The sequence below is a fragment of the Ahaetulla prasina genome, chromosome 1 (assembly GCF_028640845.1).
Source record: "Ahaetulla prasina isolate Xishuangbanna chromosome 1, ASM2864084v1, whole genome shotgun sequence".
Classification (NCBI taxonomy): Eukaryota; Metazoa; Chordata; class Lepidosauria; order Squamata; family Colubridae; genus Ahaetulla; species Ahaetulla prasina.
This window is the reverse complement of record NC_080539.1, coordinates 118248009-118267330: the sequence shown is the minus strand read 5'-3', so window position 1 is coordinate 118267330 and position 19322 is coordinate 118248009. Positions and strand designations below refer to the sequence as shown.

Below are 19322 nucleotides of genomic sequence, written 5' to 3'. Positions count from 1 at the left end.
AGTCAGAAGAAAGTCAATAGCTTAATGACCTATGCAGTCCTTAATAATGGCAACTGCTGGACATCTAAGTGTTCACAACTGCAGTGTGATCACATGTTTGTTTGTGGGTTGTTGTTTTTTACTTACAAGTGGATAGGAGTTTCCACAGTCTAATTAGTGAAGACTACCTGACTGCAATATAAAACCTACAGGTAGTGTTTGTTTAACAGCCACTCTTTCAGTGACCATTTAAAATTACAGTGTCCCTGAATGAGTGGTACTTAAGGCTGGTCCTCAAAGTTCCAGTCGCCCTCCCCCATCCACCAGTAGCCATTGCTGGCCAAGCTGTACTTGTGCCATGCTACTCGCCAGCTTCCCCATCTGGCAGCAGCCACTTACCAGCCCGCTGGTCTCCTTGTGAGGCACCTGGGTCTTGTTTAACAGTACACAATCCTTGCTTAATGATGGCAACAGAGAATGCCAGGATTGTTATCACTGAGCAATGTGGTTATGTAATATCATGCTTTACAACTCACTCAGTTAATGATGGAAATTCTGGTTCCTAGTTACTGTTGTTAAGTAAGGACTATTTGTGTTTGCTGCTTACTTCATTCACTCATTACATACACAGTGTCAGGGTTAGAGCACCACATGTCATTGCTAATTAGGATGAGAATCCTTAATGAAATTCTCATGGATTAGTTTCCAAAGTTCTCATTTTCATTGTATGACCTTTATGCACAGACTTGAGAATATTGAACTGTAATCAGTTTCTGATTATGAAGTACAGTAGAACCTCTGGTCATGAACGCTTCTGACCATGACCAAATCGAGTTCCAACCAAAAAATTCACAATTTTTTTTTCACGGCCGATTTCCCCTTCCACACCATTTTTTTGTAAGCACTTAATTTCCAAAATTAGGTTTGGGTCACAACCAAATTGGTTTGCGACCAAAGTTATGGAACAAATTATGGTCATGACCAGAGGTTCTACTGTATTGTTTTTGTCTACAAAATTCTTTACAACTTGGCTTTAAAATACATGAATGATCAAATATCCTGGAAAAAAACAATGAAAAATCAGTTCTGTATCATTGCCAGGAAAACTGTCCATGAAGCCATCAGGATCTCAAAGGAGTTACCTATTTATGTGTAGATGAGGGGTGGAAAGGATTGGAACTTCCTTTTAATTAAACAGTAAGGAACTGCGACTGCTAAGTGGGAAAATTATAAAGGAAAGCTAAGCACAAAAGTTAAAATTAACTCTTGAGTTTGACAGTTTAGAGAATGGGGAAAAGAGGAATAATGTGCCTATGAAAGAGGTTAGAGAAAGAGCCAAGAAAGCTTGGTGACTCTACACAAAAGTGGCTCAATTAAATGTTACATTATTATAATCACAGGGAAAAGGTTCATGTTCATTATTTTGGCAGCATCATGGCTTTCGACCCAGAGGTTTTGTCTGTGCCACCTCATAAGTAAGGGAATGATTCTGGGAGGATGCCAGAGAATATAATGAATCGTCCATTCGATGTTTAAAATGACTTTTGAGGGGGGGAAATCCCTTCGGTTCCTAATTCAAAAAGTGCTTCAAAATGGAACACTAAGAAAAAGAAAAGAGTTCATTGCAGATGGTATTTAATTTCCTTTGTGGTATCTGTTTAATTGAGAAGACACATGGATGAATATATATGAGAAGTTATTAAAAATATTTAATATATTGAATATATTCACTTTGTGACATTAGGCTTGGCTTGATTCCAGATGTTAGTGCTTAGTGGTGAAATCCAGTGAGATAAGTTGGTCATGAATAACTTATACCTTGCTGATTTTAGCGTGCTTCTTGTCTAGGTAGATGAATAAACCTGAATCCAGCCTATGTAACTTGCATTTAAATGTTGTTTTTCAATATTAATATTGCATAACTGATGTCTGATAGGAAATACTAATGGATTGATGTATAAAATGGACTTAATAATGTATATCAATTTTAAATTCTGATTTTTTTGGGGGGGGGAAACAATCCTAATGTAAATAATGTTTATTTACAAGCCAATAAATTTGTTTTAGGGTAAAGCATTTTCATTAAATGAGAACACAGCCAACTGAATTATTTTGAAAATTAGTGGACTAGCATGAACCAGTCAAGCTTTATATGTGATTAAAATTAAAAGGGAAAGCTACGTAATTCATATTTGGGACAAATGGATCTGCTGAGGTTTGGGCTGTGTAATATTGGCTACAATATTCTATGATCACAGTTATGTCATAGCAATTAAAAGAGAGAGAAAAATATTTATGGAGGAAAAATAATTATAGACACCAGATAATTATATTTAACTGTTATACCAGTTAAAGTAACATTAAGAGTTATATAAGGAATATACAGTACTGTTCATCTTCTGAATATTTACTACTCGCCTTTATTTGGGGGCGCACCACAAAATAAAAAGAGGACAAATTACGGGCACTGTAGACTTCACTTAATGCCACTGAGCATGCTCACTCCCGGCTCAATAGTTACCAATAGGCGAAGGGCAAAGGCGTCAATCGAAGCTATTGGGCATGCTCAGCTTTTCTGAGTTTGCGCAGTATTTAATTAATTAAAAAAAGGGGCCAATTTTCATGCTACACCGGCTACGGCGGGAGAAGAAAACCAACTCTGATTTGCGTACGTGACGACCGCTCGTTTCTCGTAGCTTTCTCGGTCGAAAGCTTTTATTTTCCCGCGATAGCTTTAAGCTAAGCAGGGAAGAATCAAGGAAGGCTTGTAATGAAGGAAGGCCCGTGCGTGTACGGTTGCTATGGTAACGGGTCGCCGGGAGCTTGCCGCGCTGGAGCCTGGCGAATTGCATTCGGTTTCCCGCGCGTGGGTTGAACGTGCGCGGGCATAAGTTGTGTGTCTCTTGCCATGGCCAGCGCGCGTTAGGAATCTGCCCGATCTACTATGGCAGATGCCTCTTCGCACTCTTCTCGGCTGTGAAACTGATGGGAATGACTGCTGTTGGTGAGATTCAGTGATTATATACAGCAACCATCAGCTACCAGGATCCACCAAGTCTTAGAAGATAATGAACATTAAATACATCATTGAAGGGGCAGTCTCGGAAATGTAGGAAAGGAAGGTCCCTATTGATTTCCCTTTTCTTCTCTTTTAGACAAATGCTGGAATCAACTTCCATTTCATCGTAATGCTTGTCAGTAATAGCTAATAGCGAGTTTGCAACAAAGCAAATGGTGAACGTACTGCCTTATATCAGAAGTTAATGCAGTATGTACAACAGATACGTTGCCAGGTTAGTATGACAATGACAATGCTCACAAACCATGCAGAAACACACCTAGCCAGCCACATTTTAGTCCAGCATCTTGCATGATCAGCTGGTGAGGTGGTTTATGTAGGTTGTAGTTCACTGTCTTGTACCAGTCCAGAAAACGAAGTAAATTTTGATTTAGTTAATTGTGGGCTAATACGTTGTGGAAACACCTGTCAATATAGAGTAATTTTGGAATGATTCTGAGCTCATCTGTTAAACTTTATGATATTTCCTTAACAAAACTGTAATGAAGTCCTCCGCTGTTTAGGAAGTATATATGGGATAGTTTCTTCAGGGATTAAGAATTTAATAGGCTGAGAGGTATAGCTTAAATAGATAATTGATCTAAAACTATGATGGGTAGGAGAGCTGAATCTCATATTGATTCTTTTAATCACACATGTCTTACTCAATCTGTTTTCTCCATATGCATCATAGTGTCTTTCAGATGTGTGGAGAATCAGAATCCTCAGTTCCCATGGCTATTGTTCAGATGTTTGCAGATTCTGAAGGTGTAAGATGGGCAACTACCATATGATCTGAGAGTTTGCCATCTTCCTAAATCATGAAGTATGATTGGTAAAGCACAGAAGCCAGAATCAAACCAAATAATCACATTATGTCTTTTGATGAAAATAGTTCACCATAGCATCATATAACCTTCTCCCACACCCACAAACTCTAAAAACAGCACAGCAAGCATCTGTTTGCTTGTAAGTATCAGTTGAGGGAAGAAAGGAAATTGAACTGGGGAGAATAGAAGGGCTGCTAACCTTTTGGTGCTGACCTTACATTAAATTTCTTGCAAGGAGGGATAAGAATTTAGGTGATGTATGTCATGAGTTATCACAAGATGAAAGAAAGGTATGAACACAATTCTCCCTCTCAAGATGATTTTGTTCTTTACTCTATAATCTGTGTTGATTTAAGGCCATGAGGTTTAACTTTCCATGCTATTTAACAAAGAGACTATTACCAGTGGTTGGAAAAAAGGGTGGAGATTAAGAATAGAATCTGTATTGCTAAACAAATTAAATACCCAGACAGCATGGTGTTTATTAAGCACTAAGAAATGTAATTAATAGAAAATTTATTAAAAAACAAAACAAAAAAACAAAGAGATTAAAGAGGATGAGACAGGAAAAAGGTCATCTATCTTTTTGTGTCTGTAATTCTTGCATTACAAAAAAATGGTTATGGCTCAGAAATAAATTTCACCACTTGCTTGGCTTATCTGAGTTTGAAAATTCAACAAGGCTGGTAGTATTTAAATGAAACCATCAGAAAATTTGAGGGCTATAAGCCAGATTTGGGAATTTGAAAAACTTTGCAAAGAAAGGGATGCTTCTGTAACTATTGCCAATGAAACTGTATTTAAGCATCCTACAGTTAGCTTGACTCAAGGGTTTCTTTACTGTTGGCACCACATATTTCTACTTAAGCAAGTCTACATCTGAATTATTTTTGTGATGAGGAAATTAACACTTTATATATCTTTGCTTACCAGGAATCTTATACTGTAATTTTGAACTGTACACAAGGAAAATATTTAGACCCAGGAGTGTTCTAATCTCTGTTAAACAGATCACTGATGATCTTTAAACGGGGGGGTGGTTTATATGGTCAGCACTCAGGAGTTAGGGATGGCTTAGTTAATGTGAACATGGGATTGGACTAGATAGCTTATAGCGACTGCTCCATTTTATTGTTTCTATGTTTTGTGTTAACATTCATGATAGTGAAAACCATTTAGGAATACAATATAACTTTAGAAGATGGACTGAAGATCCACAAGGATCTTGACAGACTTGAACACTGACCCATATACAACAAAATGCAATTCAGTGGTGAGAAAAGTAAGGTTTTATACTTGGGCAAGAAAAATTAAATGCACAGGTATAGAATAGGTAGTACCTGGCTCAACAGCAGTAACTCTGAGAGGGATCTCGGAATCCTAGTGGATAACCACTTAAATATGAGCCAGCAGTATGCTTCAGTATACAGATTTATATTGCTTTGGAAAACCATAGTTAGAATATTATATCCAGATTTGGTCACCATGATACAAATTAAACAAATCGGAGTTAAACTGTGTTCTATTTTTCTAGCTAGATATTCTTTAGGGATACCAAATGCCTAATAAGATCGAGTCAGAAATCTGTTTAAATAAAATATATACTGCTTTCGATGCCAATTTACAAGCTGCTTCTAATAATCTATTGAGCATAAAAAATAGTCTTCTCTGATGATTGAAAACTTCTTATTTAAAATTTCCAACTAAAGCCCTCTTGGGTTTCTCACTACTGAGTGCAACTGGGAAAATTAAGTTTTTCCAGGGCGGCTTGCTTTTATTCTGTGTGTCTTATTCATTATTTAAGTGGTTGCTTAAATAAGGTGCAAAATAATTAATTCAGAAGCTAAAAACAGATGAAATGGACAAAATCAAAGTAAATGGAATAGTTGTGTGAGTGGAGCTAAAGAGAAAGAAAGAAGCAGCAAGGATGATCTGCTTGATACTAGGAAAGTTGTTTGAATTCTCTACAAAAACTGTAGAATAAGATTTTTCACAAGTTCATTAGCAAGTAAACTTAGGAATGGATATACTATTACAACTAGATTTTAATATTTCCTTGTTACTTAAACATAATGCATTCTGGTGGAATCAGTTACATTTACCTACAGAGGTTTGAGTTTAATGAAGTGCAGATATGTAAAACAAGCCAGCTACTTTGTGATGAAATATATATTTCTGCTCTCTGGGCTTGAAAAGAAATGATTTCGAAACAAGAACTGCAGAAAGTACATTGAAATTGGTGTATCTTTTTTATGCCTTGGAAGTAACAAATCAAATATTCTAAATGGATTGCTGACTAACACAGTGCTTTTTAAAAATTATAAATGCATTAAAATAGGTTTCATTGATTTTATATATCTTTGGTTATTCGGGTTTTCTCCCGCGTAAAATTGCTTCTAGGAGCAAAGGAAAGCTCCTAGAAGCACGAAGCTGTAAACACCAGCCTGAAGATGACGAATGAGACTTTGCCAAAATGTCACCAAGACACTTCCAATTTTATGTGGGAGAAAACCCGAATAACCAAAGACCTACATACAAACACCCGCGAAAACCTCAGAAAACATATTTATATATATATGTATATATATATATATATATATTGAAAGGGATCGTAGTTATTTTTTAAATTGATTGTTTATTCTTCTAGGAAGAAAAAAGATATTTGCATTTTTCTTGACTAATATTTAAATACTAATCAACAATGCTTATTTTCTGTTTAATAGTACATATAGTGTTGCCTTCTTTCTTTTAAAACTAGATTTTTCTCTTTATCATTCAAATCCTGCTAAAATGTCATTATTGCATCACTCACTAAAATATAAATTAATAGGTGTTTAAGTGCTTTTATAAAGGGATATCAGTGGAGTTTTTATTTCAACTTGGAGAATTACCTTGTTTGACTGTGAGAGCATGGAGCAGAGATGCTTTCAATGAGTGGCTTTTGTGTATCTTTCATTTTTGTAAAAAGATTTTCTGTGCTTCTTATACTTCTGCGTGGGTTTTTTTGTCATTAAGTAGGGCAAGAATAATTGTAGCTCCAGTATCAGAAGAAGCTTTGTATTAGCTTGAACAATTGCTATTCTTTATGCAGGTTCAAAAAGTCTTATCTCTGAACAGTTCAGATGGTCTGTAAACTTTCTTTAATAACATAGTAAGGGAGTGGATATGCTGGTTTGATTGGACCTTTGGTACTGTAGGTCTAAGTGATCTATAACATTTATTTTGTGGGTAAAGTATTTAGAAGACTTAAGATGATGTGCTGCTTTGCTACTTGTAAGACTTTCCTCAAACTTTAGATGTGCAGCCATTATTTCTTACTTTGACTTCAAGGCATTCTGTTGTGTTTCTATCTTATTAACTCTGTACTGCTTGGCCCAGTTCTTCCACTGATAAGTGCAGAACAGCAAAAATCAAGATGCTTTTTCACATAAAGATTAATATGAGAGAAAGAAAATGAAAGCCCACACTTTTTCAGAAATGAAGTTAAAGTTAGGCAACATAAAGATATTTAAATGAAACCTTAAAAATCCCTAACAATGTGATTAGTGTTAGTGGGGTACCTAGGAATCTGATCTGTTTTCCATATTTTGATTAGATCATATTTAGACTATTTAAAATAGCTCTACTGTTGAATAGGTTCCAGAGATTGGAACAAAATTCCATAGGCTGCTGCAAAATGCAGCAACTATGCTTGTTAATTAACAAATAATATTACGATGTTTTAATTCCAGTATGGAATTTTATTCCAGTATGGAATCTTCACTGATTCCATTTGCTTGTTGTTTTCCAGACTTAATTCTAAGTGTTGGTCTTAAGCTTTAAAGCTTTGAATAGCTTAGAGCTCTAGTTAACTAATAGGCTGACTGTCTTGATATTCAGCTGTGAACCTGCCAGGGTCCAATTTTATTTTATAAGCTCTGTGTGCTTCAAATTTATCAGAAATGTTTATTGTGGTATATATGACTTATGTGTATTTGTTAATTTCTTGCTGAAGGATATTCATTACAGTTGGAAGTTATATATCATAAATGTATGTATATCAGTGTACTGTATTGGAGAACCCTGTCATAATATGGTTTTTGCTTATGTATAGACTAGACTGATTATGCTAATCTGCAGTGCAGACAGATGGCTAAGCAGCATGGACTAATGTCCAGTATATTGGGAAATACTAGGATTAGATGTACATTACTGTGTAATCTGAACTCTAAAAACTTACACAGGAAATAATGCTGTCTTTAATATTTTTCTGTGCAGCAATATGCAGTCTTCAAAGAACAAAAATGTAGACTATTCAGAAGCATTCTATAAACCTATATTACCTGTCCAGAAGACTAGTGCTGAGATCATAAATGAAGCACGAAGTACACTAAGGACGTTAAGAACTCAAAGGCCATTTACACCAAGAGATGAGCGAAGGAAACTTTTTGGTTCCACCTCTTCAAGAACACCTGAAAATAGACCACCTTCTGCTTTTAGGTATGAAAAGGGGGGGGATACTCTTGTTCATACTGAACGTAGGCTTGAAACTTACCTGTATTTGTGGTGACTTGGGGCGTGCCACGAAAGCAACACAGCCAGAGAACAGGTCTAACTTCCCTTTAGAACAGGGGTCTCCAACCTTGGTCCCTTTAAGACTCGTGGACTTCAACTCCCAGAGTTCCAGAGCTTTGCTGGCTGAGGGACTCTGGGAGTTGAAGTCCACGAGTCTTAAAGGGACCAAGGTTGGAGACCCCTGCTTTAGAAACTCCCCAACTTTGCCCCCAAATGTCCCCACGTTTACTACAAGTCCTGGAGCAAAGCTCTCACACGCACCTTCAACAGCCTCTGGTTGCAAGTAGTCCAGTAAGCAAGGTTAGCAAAACAGTAACCACAACAAGAAGTTCAGCGAAGCAGGCAAACCAGGCAAGATCCAGAGCACAGTAATCTCCAGGCATCGGCAAGTGCACACGAGGCTCCACAGATTCAATGCTTGCTCCCGACAAATGCCCCTCCCACTGGCATCTCCTTGCATCTCAGTCCCCAGGTGTGCCTTGTGAAGTGGGGCAGGGCACTCTCCTCCCTCATAGCTGGCTCAGTCTGCGTTGTTTTTGCCTTCTTTCTTCTCTTCATGCTCTAGGATCAGGAGGGGGTTGTCCTTGCCTAACTCTGTCTCTCCTGCTTCTCCCTGCCTTCAAGCCTTTCTAATCATGAAAAGCCCTGCCCGGATTGGCTCTGCCTTTCCCCAGTTTCCTCCAAAGCCAGCAGAGCCACCCCCTCGATCTTTGTCGGCTCCTGTTCCAGCTCATCTTCCCCTGCAAATTCAGGTTCTGTTGGTGGCATGACAATATTTCTCATAATTCTCAATTCCAAAAATAAAAAAAAAACAATTTTGCAGTTGTCGATATCTTATTACGACATAGATCCTCTAGAAATATTTAAAGTTACTCACTTCTAAAGTGAATATTCCAATCCAAAACCATTACTAGGTTTGTGTGTAGGAAATATACTGGCGAAAACTTTTCTTTTTTTCTGTTGGTTTTGTGATTCCAGAAACAGTTGCTTATATAGGAGAAGCTTTGTCACTGAATGGCTAACCACTGTAATTATTCATCACCACACACAGAAGGGACCAAAACAATAACAGCGTTAATTCTTCCACTGAATTTGCCAGTTAGGAATCTATGAGATAAAACTAATATTTTTGTTTTTCTTTATAACAAAGGATTTTTATCCTTTACATGTTATTCCAAGAAAGAAGTTTGAGGTAAATTAAGCAACTTGGCAGTAAAAATATTTTCACTGCATTAGTGACACACAGAAGGAAATCTTGTGGTGAAAAACACACAAACAGCTGTGTACACATTGATTATTATGATTTGTTTTTCATTCTAGTCTCCACTCTTCAAGCTTTGAGTCAGTTGAATCAAGACCTGTCTCTTGTACACGCCTCAGCCCACTGGACCATGTGCGTATTTATTTTTGGCAATGCTTCTACATTCTATGCCCAATTAAATCTTGACACTAAGAAAACCTGTAATTTGTAGGGATTATGTAGTGTGATGCTTAAACCTACTGCCATAGTCCACTGGAGATTTTGTCATCTGCTCAAGATTGTGACCTGGCTGGGTGTATGCATCAAGGGGAAGATACTCGAGTCACAGGAGGGGCCTGAAGAAGATTGAAGAGTTGCCATCTTTACTGTTATTACCAGGCAAAAAACTGTAGGTTCAGAACAGGAGAGCAAATTTGCAATTTGAGAACAGAAAAATATATTCCACAATTAGCTTATAGCAACCAGATAGTTCATATCCAGAATAGATAGCCCTTAGCTATCACTCGTTATAAAAGATGTAGCATACCTTTTCTGTGACCATTGGCTTCCCCAGTGATGATGGTGGGTAGGCTAAAGAATGTTGTTCAGGAGAAAAAAAACTGAGCTCCATTCCTTTGATTCAAAGAACAACTGCACCTTTTGTTAATTATATGATTCAAGCATGAGGGTAAAGAAGATAGCTCCGGCTCAGAAGGACTAAATGCTGTATTTTTTGCACTATGAGATGCACCGGACCATAAGATGCATGTTAACTTTAGAGGAGGATAACAAAAAAAAAAATCTGCATCTGCCTCCCAGCATCCATCTGGTATTCATCTGGCTAACATCCTTGCAGCAAACAGCCTGGTCAGCTTCAGTATGTTATTGCAGCCCCAGCACATGGCTTGTTAGGGCTCTGCTCTGTTGCGCCCACTACTGGTCAGCTGAGCTGAGCTTCTGCTGCCTGCAGGGAATGCTGGAGCTTTCGCTGCCAAGCAGCTGATTGGCGGTTGGATCGGCTTCCCGGAACGCCGATCAGTTGCTCTAGGCGGGGATCATCCGCACTGATTGCCGCCTTTGCCATTCATCGCCTATCATTCCGCGGCGATCCCCGCTGCTTAGAACAGCTGATCAACGGTATTCCAGGAGGCCAATCTAACCGTTGATCAGTTGATCGGCAGCGAAGGCTTCAGCGTTCCTTGGTGGTGGCTAGCCGCTGCTGCACCAATCCCTTCCCCCCCCCGCTGCAATATTCGCTCTATAAGACACACAGACATTTCCACGTACTTTTTTGGAGCGGGGGGGGGAGTGCGTCTTATAGTACAAAAAATATCGTATTGGTTCTTGCATTTTTGGAGGATGCAATCAATAGAGACTTAGTTATAGAGTACTTAAGTCCTGAGCTGATTCCACCCTCTGCTGGAAATCAATTGCTATTTTTCTCATTTTGAGATTGTTTTACAAGCATTTCCCATATCATTTGCATTCCTAAATAAAAGTGCATTCTGTGTGCATTGGCACATTTTGTCAATTTTACCCAATATAATAGGACTGTGGCAAATATCATGCAAGTGATATGAAAAATGGTTGCAAAAAAAATCTTAAAACCGGAGAAATAGCTCTGCCTGTTGGGAGTTAATAACATGACTAATGTCTATGCATTTTTTCAAAATTTATTCAACACAGCCCTCTTTAATTTTGGTTCAAATTCTGTCATGTCCAGTGTAAACCTTTGTGAGACTATCTTCTAAGAAATTAGGAATTTGCACTCTTGTGGTTGAATTATTCATATGCTACATTAAATTTTGTTTTGTAACAGAAGCCAAAATTATTGTCATCAGCCTCTAATTATGAAGACTATTGTGTTTCCCCACCTTCATCACCAGTGGATTCAGAGGAGATCAGAAAAGTCAGCAATGCTCGCGCAAAGTTGTTTAAAACTGTTTCCTGTGGAAGTCTACTTCCAGATAAACTATTTCTTCCCAATGACTGTAAGAATACTAATACATAACTTTCTCTATAGCACAATTCCATTTCTTTCAATATGAATCTAAATTTCACTCTTCCATCAATAAACCTATTGCCGATTTAATCAATGCAACCTTACAGGTATTTCTACCCTAGAAGTAAGCACCGTTCAATTTAATGAGATTCACTCCCAGGTAATGATGTATGTATAATATTATAATCTCCATATATTAGTTTGAGCTTTAAATTACTGTATTTTTCAGAGTATAAGATTCACCGGAGTATAAGACGCAGCTTAGTTTTTGGAGAGGAAAATAGGGAGAAAAAAACCTGCCTACCAGATATTCATCTGGCTAGCGTCCTTAGTCTGGTCAGCTTCAGCACATTAGTTTGCTGGTTTTGACCGCCTGGCACTTGGGGATAAAAAACAGCTTCTAAAGCACAGCTGAGAGGGAGCAGCGATGAGAAAAGCAGGCAAAGCACGGAGATCACTTCACTCGCTAGCACTCAGCTAGGGCTGAAAAAAAGCTTCTAAAGCACAGCTGAAAGTTGGAGGGAGCAGGGAAAGCTCGGAAGATAGCACCTCCTTAGGGCTGAAAAAAAGCTTAAAAAAAGCTACATTCAGAGTATAAAACGCACCCAAATTTTCAGCCTCTTTTAGTGGGGGAAAAAGTGTGTCTTATACACCGAAAAATATGGTAGCCATCAGTCCATTATGCTTTCAGTCTAGTAAATGATCTTGCTAGAACGGGATAAAGGCAAGCCTCTTCAGGAGGTTTTACACAGCTGAAATTTTGTTGAAAGATTTTTACAAACACTTTAAACATTTTTATATTTCTTTAGAAAAATATTTGATGCAAGGAAAATCACCTCTATTCTTTATAAAGGTGCATTATGCAGATAGTCCTGGACTGAACAACTGTTCAAAGTTATGACAGACTTTCCTGAAGTTATTTACAACCCAGTTTCAAAGTGCTGATGCTCCCCCCATCACATGATCACCTGTTGGGTGCTCTGCCCATACTTAGAGGCATTTTCAGCATCCCATGGTCATGTGACCATGTTTTTTACAATGTAATTTTGCTGAAAACCAGGATTTACTTCGGGTTTTTTGGCAAATCCAGTCCATTGGTTCGCTGAACAATGGTATGTGTACATTTAATGACCACCACCAAAAGATCTTAAAATTGGGTCAGTCACATGAATGGTCTGATTTTTGACTTTCATGATTTATGAGTATGCTGGGCAGACTCCATTACGGTTGTCAGGTTGAGGACTACCAGTAGTTGTTCAGTTGCAATTAGGAAAAACAGCAAATACATGGACAACTGTTATTTCTGAACATATGTTGTTTTTCACTCTTAAAAGCTATCTTTCTGCATGTTTTACCAGTGAAAATATTGCAAGTTTTGTTTAATACAGGTAAGAGGCTGTATTTTGAAGAGCATTTTATTCCAAGGAGTGAGCATGAAAGTTTTTCACAAAAGCTGCCTGTCCAGTTCGGCGTCAGGGATGCCTGTCTTCCACTAACTTATATAGACCATCACAATAAGACAGTAGGAGAAGAATTTTTTCCACAAATGAGAAACATACCATTTCCAGCACAATTCAGCAGGCAAAGGTCAGTATTTTTTTTTAACTTTACCATTTTCTCCACATATATTGTCCTGGAACAGCATTCTCCCAGAGATTTGCATGGCTCCCAATTTACTAGCTTAAATGCATTAAAAACACATTTCCATAGATCTTAGGTCAGAGTAAAGCAGGATCGGGATGGGAAGTTATCTATTTTTTATCTCTGTGGGGGTGAGAGTTAGCTACTGCTTCTCCTCGATAACATGTACTTTGGAGTTTTATTTCAAATATTACTGTTTTTCTGTGTTAAGTTGTCCAGAGTTGTAGAAGTTGGGTGGCCTAGAATTTGAAATATAAATAAATAGATAAGTAATTTTATATTCCACTTCCTATACAACATCTCTAAGTTACTTTCAAAATATACAATAAGAAATAAATTAAGAATAATATACGTATAGAGCAGGTTGTATTGTTTAAGTTCAAAACTATCAAAACAAGGACATCATTAGTAACTGTTTGTGTTCAGGAAAGAAAAAACTAGTTGATATACCAATTGAAGCCAGCAATAGGTGCTGCCTTCTGCCCCCCAGTACACTGAGGTTACTTCAGGGTGTACAATTTACAGTGTTGATTTTAGGACCACTTGGATCTCTGTTCTTTCTGAGCGAATGCATAGGATTGAGGCCTGAGTTGGAGCTATATCATTTCATTATATGCTTTAAAATAATTTGAATGCCAGTGTGCAAAAAAATCCAGAATGTTCCAAAAGTTGTTTTTATTCATTGTATATAGAAACTGAACTGAGAATTAGTTTTCATACCCAAATGAATATTTGGTTCCAAGAGGATTGGTATATACTCTTCTTTATAATTGCTAAGAATAAACCTCTTGCGCACTGATAATAGTTAAATGTACTCATTTGTTCATATATTTACTTTTGTATTTTACATTTTAGAATTATTATGTCAGTTTGTTACAGTTACCTATACCTAATCTAATTAAGGTCTGACAATGTATTTTCACCTTTCCTTACTCTTTTTAAGCTACTTGTTTAAATGCCACAATTTTTTTAAGCATAATTCACTGACAATATTAATTGTACCAGTAAACTATGAAATCTTAGGTGCAGTTCCTTTTAAATATAGAATTTATACTCATAGGTAGGCTAGGTTAAATGATACAAGACATCTCTAATTTTAAATGTCTCAACTGACTCTATTTTATAACTTCATAGGTATGTAGGTTATAAATGTTGCTTATTTAACAGTTCCCATGAAATAGTAACACAGTTCCTAATGAATGGTTTTAAATCGATTTAGAAATAAACATTTTAAAATTAAGAACTTCCTTTCTATAATAGATATGAATTATCCTTATTTCCAAACTTCTGTAAGATAAACAAGGTGCCTTTTTAATGAAAGTATTTTGCTTAAGACTGACAAATAGAATTGTTTAACACACAAAATCATCTATTGCAATATCCTTCCTATAAAAGACTACTTCAGCTTCAATCGCAATATTACAAGAGCAAAAAATAGATTCAAGCTTAATGTCAACCGCTTCAAACTTGATTGCAGAAAATATGACTTTTGTAACAGAGTTGTTAATGCTTGGAACTCATTACCTGACTCCATAGTCTCTACTCAAAATCCCAAAATCTTCAACCAAAAGCTGTCTACTATTGACCTCACCCCATTCCTAAGAGGACTATAAGGGGCGTGCATAAGAGCACAAAAGTGCCTACCGTTCCTGTCTTATTGTTTCCTTCCATGTAGGTTTTTCACTTTTCTACACATTACAAAGTGAAACTGGGAAATGTCCTATTTGTGAAGAAACAAAGGAACAAAGTTTAAGACTTTTTAAAGCTAACGTTAATACCTAAATGTTGCATTTATATCAACCGCTGATCAACTAGTGTTTATGGAATGTAAGGTTACCATGCTTTGTTCCTTATCTTGTGGCTTACATTTTGGGTTACATGTTTGTAGCTGCTCAGGCTCAGAAGCTCATCAGTTTTTATGTTCAGTAATGATGACCTCTTGTGGTGTGATTCTTTTACTGCAACATGGATAGGTTAAATTTAAAACACTGTATAAAATCGTGTTAAATTCATTACGTAAATAAATGAAACCAATGCATTTAATATTAAATCATTTATAAAAGAAGCAGCAGTTTCATTTCTGATATGAGGAAACACGTAGAAGTCTTAGAGGAGTTAAAATATTTCGTCTTTTAAACCCATTTATATTCCCTGTTAATTAAAAAAAATACATGTGGCATATAGGATTGGGTATTGCTTTCAAGACTTTGACCAGAGGATATAAATAAATGCTCAATTTCCTTTTCTCAGCTTATCCAGGGGGAGAGCAAACAGACTTCTGCTCCTTTTCTTCCCAGCTGCTCCCCAAACTGGTTGTGGTGAGACAATTTAGCTTCAGAAACAGGTGGTTTGGCCGCCCACTCATTCTCAGTGCTGTATCAAATCTTGGTAGAGTTTGCAAAAAACAAACCTCTTGGGAGCACTGATCATCTAATTGTGAGTTGCAGTTAGCTGTAATGAGTGTTGCCATCCTCTGACCAAATTAGATTACTTTGGTTTGCAAGAGAAGGGTGAACTCCTTAATCCAGGAGTGTCAAACTTGTGTTGTCATGTCGTCATCAGATGACATTGCAACTTTTTTCCCCTTCCCTGTTAAACTGGGGGTGGGGGTGGGGGCGGCCAGCATCTGACACATCTGGCCCATGGGCCACAAGTTTAATCTGTCAGAAAGTTATTAACTTATTTGCAGCAGTTGGTCACAGCGGTTGATTAAAAGTTATGATAAATAATTTGTATAAATGGAATCAAAGATACAGATGAATATCCCTTCTCAGTTTATTTAGCAATTGGCATGTGAGAGAGAGGAAGAGAGAAAGAGTGTGTGTAATTTTGGCTCCTGAGGAAATCCAAATTGTTTGGATGAAGAGATCTAGTAGCATAGTTTGTGGCAAGAGTTAAATAGGCTCTCCACTTACTAAAATGCATTCCCAGCTTAGTGGGTGAAAGGTCAGAGTAAATATTATTCATAATTTTGATGGCTTTTTGGCATTTTTAAAAATTACTGCTAATTTCCCCTCCTTTTTAGTGACCGGTTTAATAGACAAGAGTCTCCTTTATCATATCCAGACTGTACTGAAATGACTAAGTCTGCAACTAAATCAGGTACATGTTACATACTTAGCCCATATATGATTTTTCATTGTAATGTAATGACAAGTGAATGAGCCTTGGCAAGCCAGAGCAAAGGTTCAGCCTTAAGTACTCTTCCCATGTGTCCAAAAAGGGGGTGGGGGGAATTTGACTTAACCTAATTGTTCACAAGTCCTGGTTTGTCATAACATACAGTACAAAGCAGGAATTATGTTGTCAGAACATTTGATAAACTAAAACTAAATGTTGATTTCTTTCTTCTGATCTTTGGTTTGCTCAAGCTCATTTGTGTTGGATATCTTGAATTAGGCCTGACTCCTGGATATTCTATGGACAATTACCCTCCATCTTGATTTGTGTCTGGTGACTATCCACAATTATTCTATGGACATTCCAGGATTATCTCTGATTTAATCTATCTATCTACTTTGCCTTCCTATCTTCTACATCCCTCAACTTTACCAATTTGGTAATATTATCTAGTTTCATCCTTATTTCATCCTCAGCTATCATTTCATGCCCAAGATTGAGTTTTTACTTGGTAATTATTGCCTCAGTGGAACTGTCTGTTGGTTTTTCTTCCAGCATGGATTGATTGAGTTTTTCTTGTAGTCTGGGGTATTCTTCATATCTTTGATTCAGATGTCTACCTTTTTTCATTCTTTTTTCAGTTCCTAAGTGACTATTACTTTAATTATTCTGCTTTGTATTGGCATAAAAATATACATACTTTTTATGATACTTTATAAAAGTGCTATTGCTTTTTCCTAGAAATAGTTTCTTTATTTCTTTAGCATGTTGTTCAGCTCAGGAAAACAATTATATACTATGTCCAATATTTACACTCCGTTATGATAGCTAGGTATACTGTTTAACATTGCTTTTGTGAATATCTTACATTAATACAGATTTTTACCTTTCAATGTATGTTTTCCTAGTTAAGTTTTAAAAATCTTATTTATTTTTAGTTTTGTGGGTGTCATTCATAAAAATAAAACTGCTAGTGCTTTAACGTCCAGTTTGAATTTAGTGTGGCCAGCCAGTTTGATGTAATGGTTAAGGGGCTGGCCTAAAAACAAGGAGACTGAAAGTTCTAGTTCTGCCTTAGGCATGAAAACCAGCTGGGTGACTTTGGGCCAGTCGCTTCCTCTTAAGCCAGTCCACTTCTCAGGTTTGTTGTGGGAAAAATAGGAGGAGAAAGGAGTATTAGGTATGTTTGCAGCTGTGAATTACTTATAATAATAAAGGCAGGATAACAATTTAATATATAAACATCCCAAACATTTTTCCCAGTCATAGAATGATGTTGGTTCCTTGATATTTTGGACAGTTGAAGATGCTGGATGAATGCTGCACATGTAATAAATAAGATTAACATAAATAAGATTTTGTTCTGTGATTATACTTTTTCAAGCAGAGTTTTTTCATGAAGCTAAAAGCTTATGGTTGACTAGACATTTTTTGTATAATGTTTATATTTCTTCTGATTTAGATATCTTTGTTTTGTAAGAGTCCAAGGTAAACAAAAAATAATATATGATGGTAAGTCATGTATAAATTATTGGAAGGTCGATCCTTAGACTTTTATTTGCCGTGCAAAATTGGCAGAGCTGGGATGAAAGACAATGAGGTGCTTGAAACTTGGAGACAGCGACAAAGTATTTAATTAAAAATATGATTTAATTCTGCAAATTGATTGCATAATTATTGGGCAAAGCGCTGGAATTAATCTAGCAGTGCTAGATTATATTGATTAGAATGAATAATCTTGTTTTAAATTTATCACAGAATAGAATCAATCTTTCTTACATTGTAATAAGATGAGAATTGTAGAGTGGGAATGCACTGTTGCCCAGTGGTTTATCAACTACCGTATATACTCGAGTATAAGCCGAGTTTTTCAGCACGTTTTTTGTGCTGAAAAACGTCCCCTCGGCTTATCTCAGATCGGCTTATATTCGAGTTTTTTTTTCTTTTTCACATTATACCGGATGGTGCAAACTTGGCGGCTTTGCATTAGCGGGAAGCCCTGCCGGTGCAGTGAGAGGGCGGGGAGCCGCCAGCCTTCTCGGCTGAGGAGGAGGCTTTCCTGACCGGTAGCTGCCTCATTTCCTCCTCGGCTTATACTCGAGTCCCCAGTTTACCCCAGTTTTTTGGGGTAAAATTGGGGACCTCGGCTTATACTCAGATCGGCTTATATTCGAGTATATACGGTAATCCTTAGCTGAGAAATTATATCAAAGTGATATTGGGGACTTTTATTCCATTCCACATCATTAAACAATATAATATGAAGTTCCATTGTATCCCTCATGTTTGTCAACATTTATCTGAAACTCTTGAGATATGTCATCCAGAAATTTGGATGTATAAAGTATCATTAATTATCATTCCTAGTGTCTACACATTTTAAGGTAGAGAAGGTGGCTAAAATGAGACTTAATCTGGCTCCAGATGCAAGGAAATCTTTGAGTATGGCTTACATGTCCCTTCTAGGAATTGCTACCAATTATAATGTTAATATGACTTAAGGAGAAAATTATTAAATGCATGAAGACTGCTATACATCAGCCTGCTTTTACAGTTCATAAATTTCATTTGGTCAGATGAGATGGTCAAATGTAGAAAATTAAACTATCAGTTCTGACTACTGATGCATTTCTAATCCCAATTAAAACCGATGGTTCAAATTTGAAGCAATAAACAGTTTAGACCAAGCAGCTTTTTCTGTTGCTTTCCAAGTTTCTGTTATTCCATCAGGAGCTTGTATATTCGTATATGGCAATTTTTGTCCTTAGGAGATGTATTGGGGTGAGAAAAGCCAAAGGCTTGAAGTCATCCAGTATGTTTCCATAGCGGAAGTAGACTTGAACCATAGTCTCCCCAGTTCTGCTCCAAAATTGAAATCATTTCTCCAGAGTTCTTCAT

At 37.0% G+C, this 19322-nt stretch overlaps 1 protein-coding gene across 1 annotated transcript in view; it reads left to right on the top strand.

Annotated features, from left to right (window-relative positions):
* The first annotated feature begins 2759 nt into the window (after positions 1 to 2759).
* Positions 2760 to 19322, top strand: part of ARMC2 (armadillo repeat containing 2) — a 39611-nt gene continuing 23048 nt past the window's right edge. Inside the window, exons 1-7 of the mRNA XM_058174205.1 lie at positions 2760 to 2983; positions 3135 to 3272; positions 8125 to 8346; positions 9742 to 9814; positions 11481 to 11652; positions 13052 to 13250; positions 16330 to 16406. Coding sequence (XP_058030188.1) covers positions 3250 to 3272; positions 8125 to 8346; positions 9742 to 9814; positions 11481 to 11652; positions 13052 to 13250; positions 16330 to 16406 — 766 coding nt within the window. The 5' untranslated portion in view covers positions 2760 to 2983; positions 3135 to 3249. The remainder of the gene's footprint in view (positions 2984 to 3134; positions 3273 to 8124; positions 8347 to 9741; positions 9815 to 11480; positions 11653 to 13051; positions 13251 to 16329; positions 16407 to 19322) is intronic.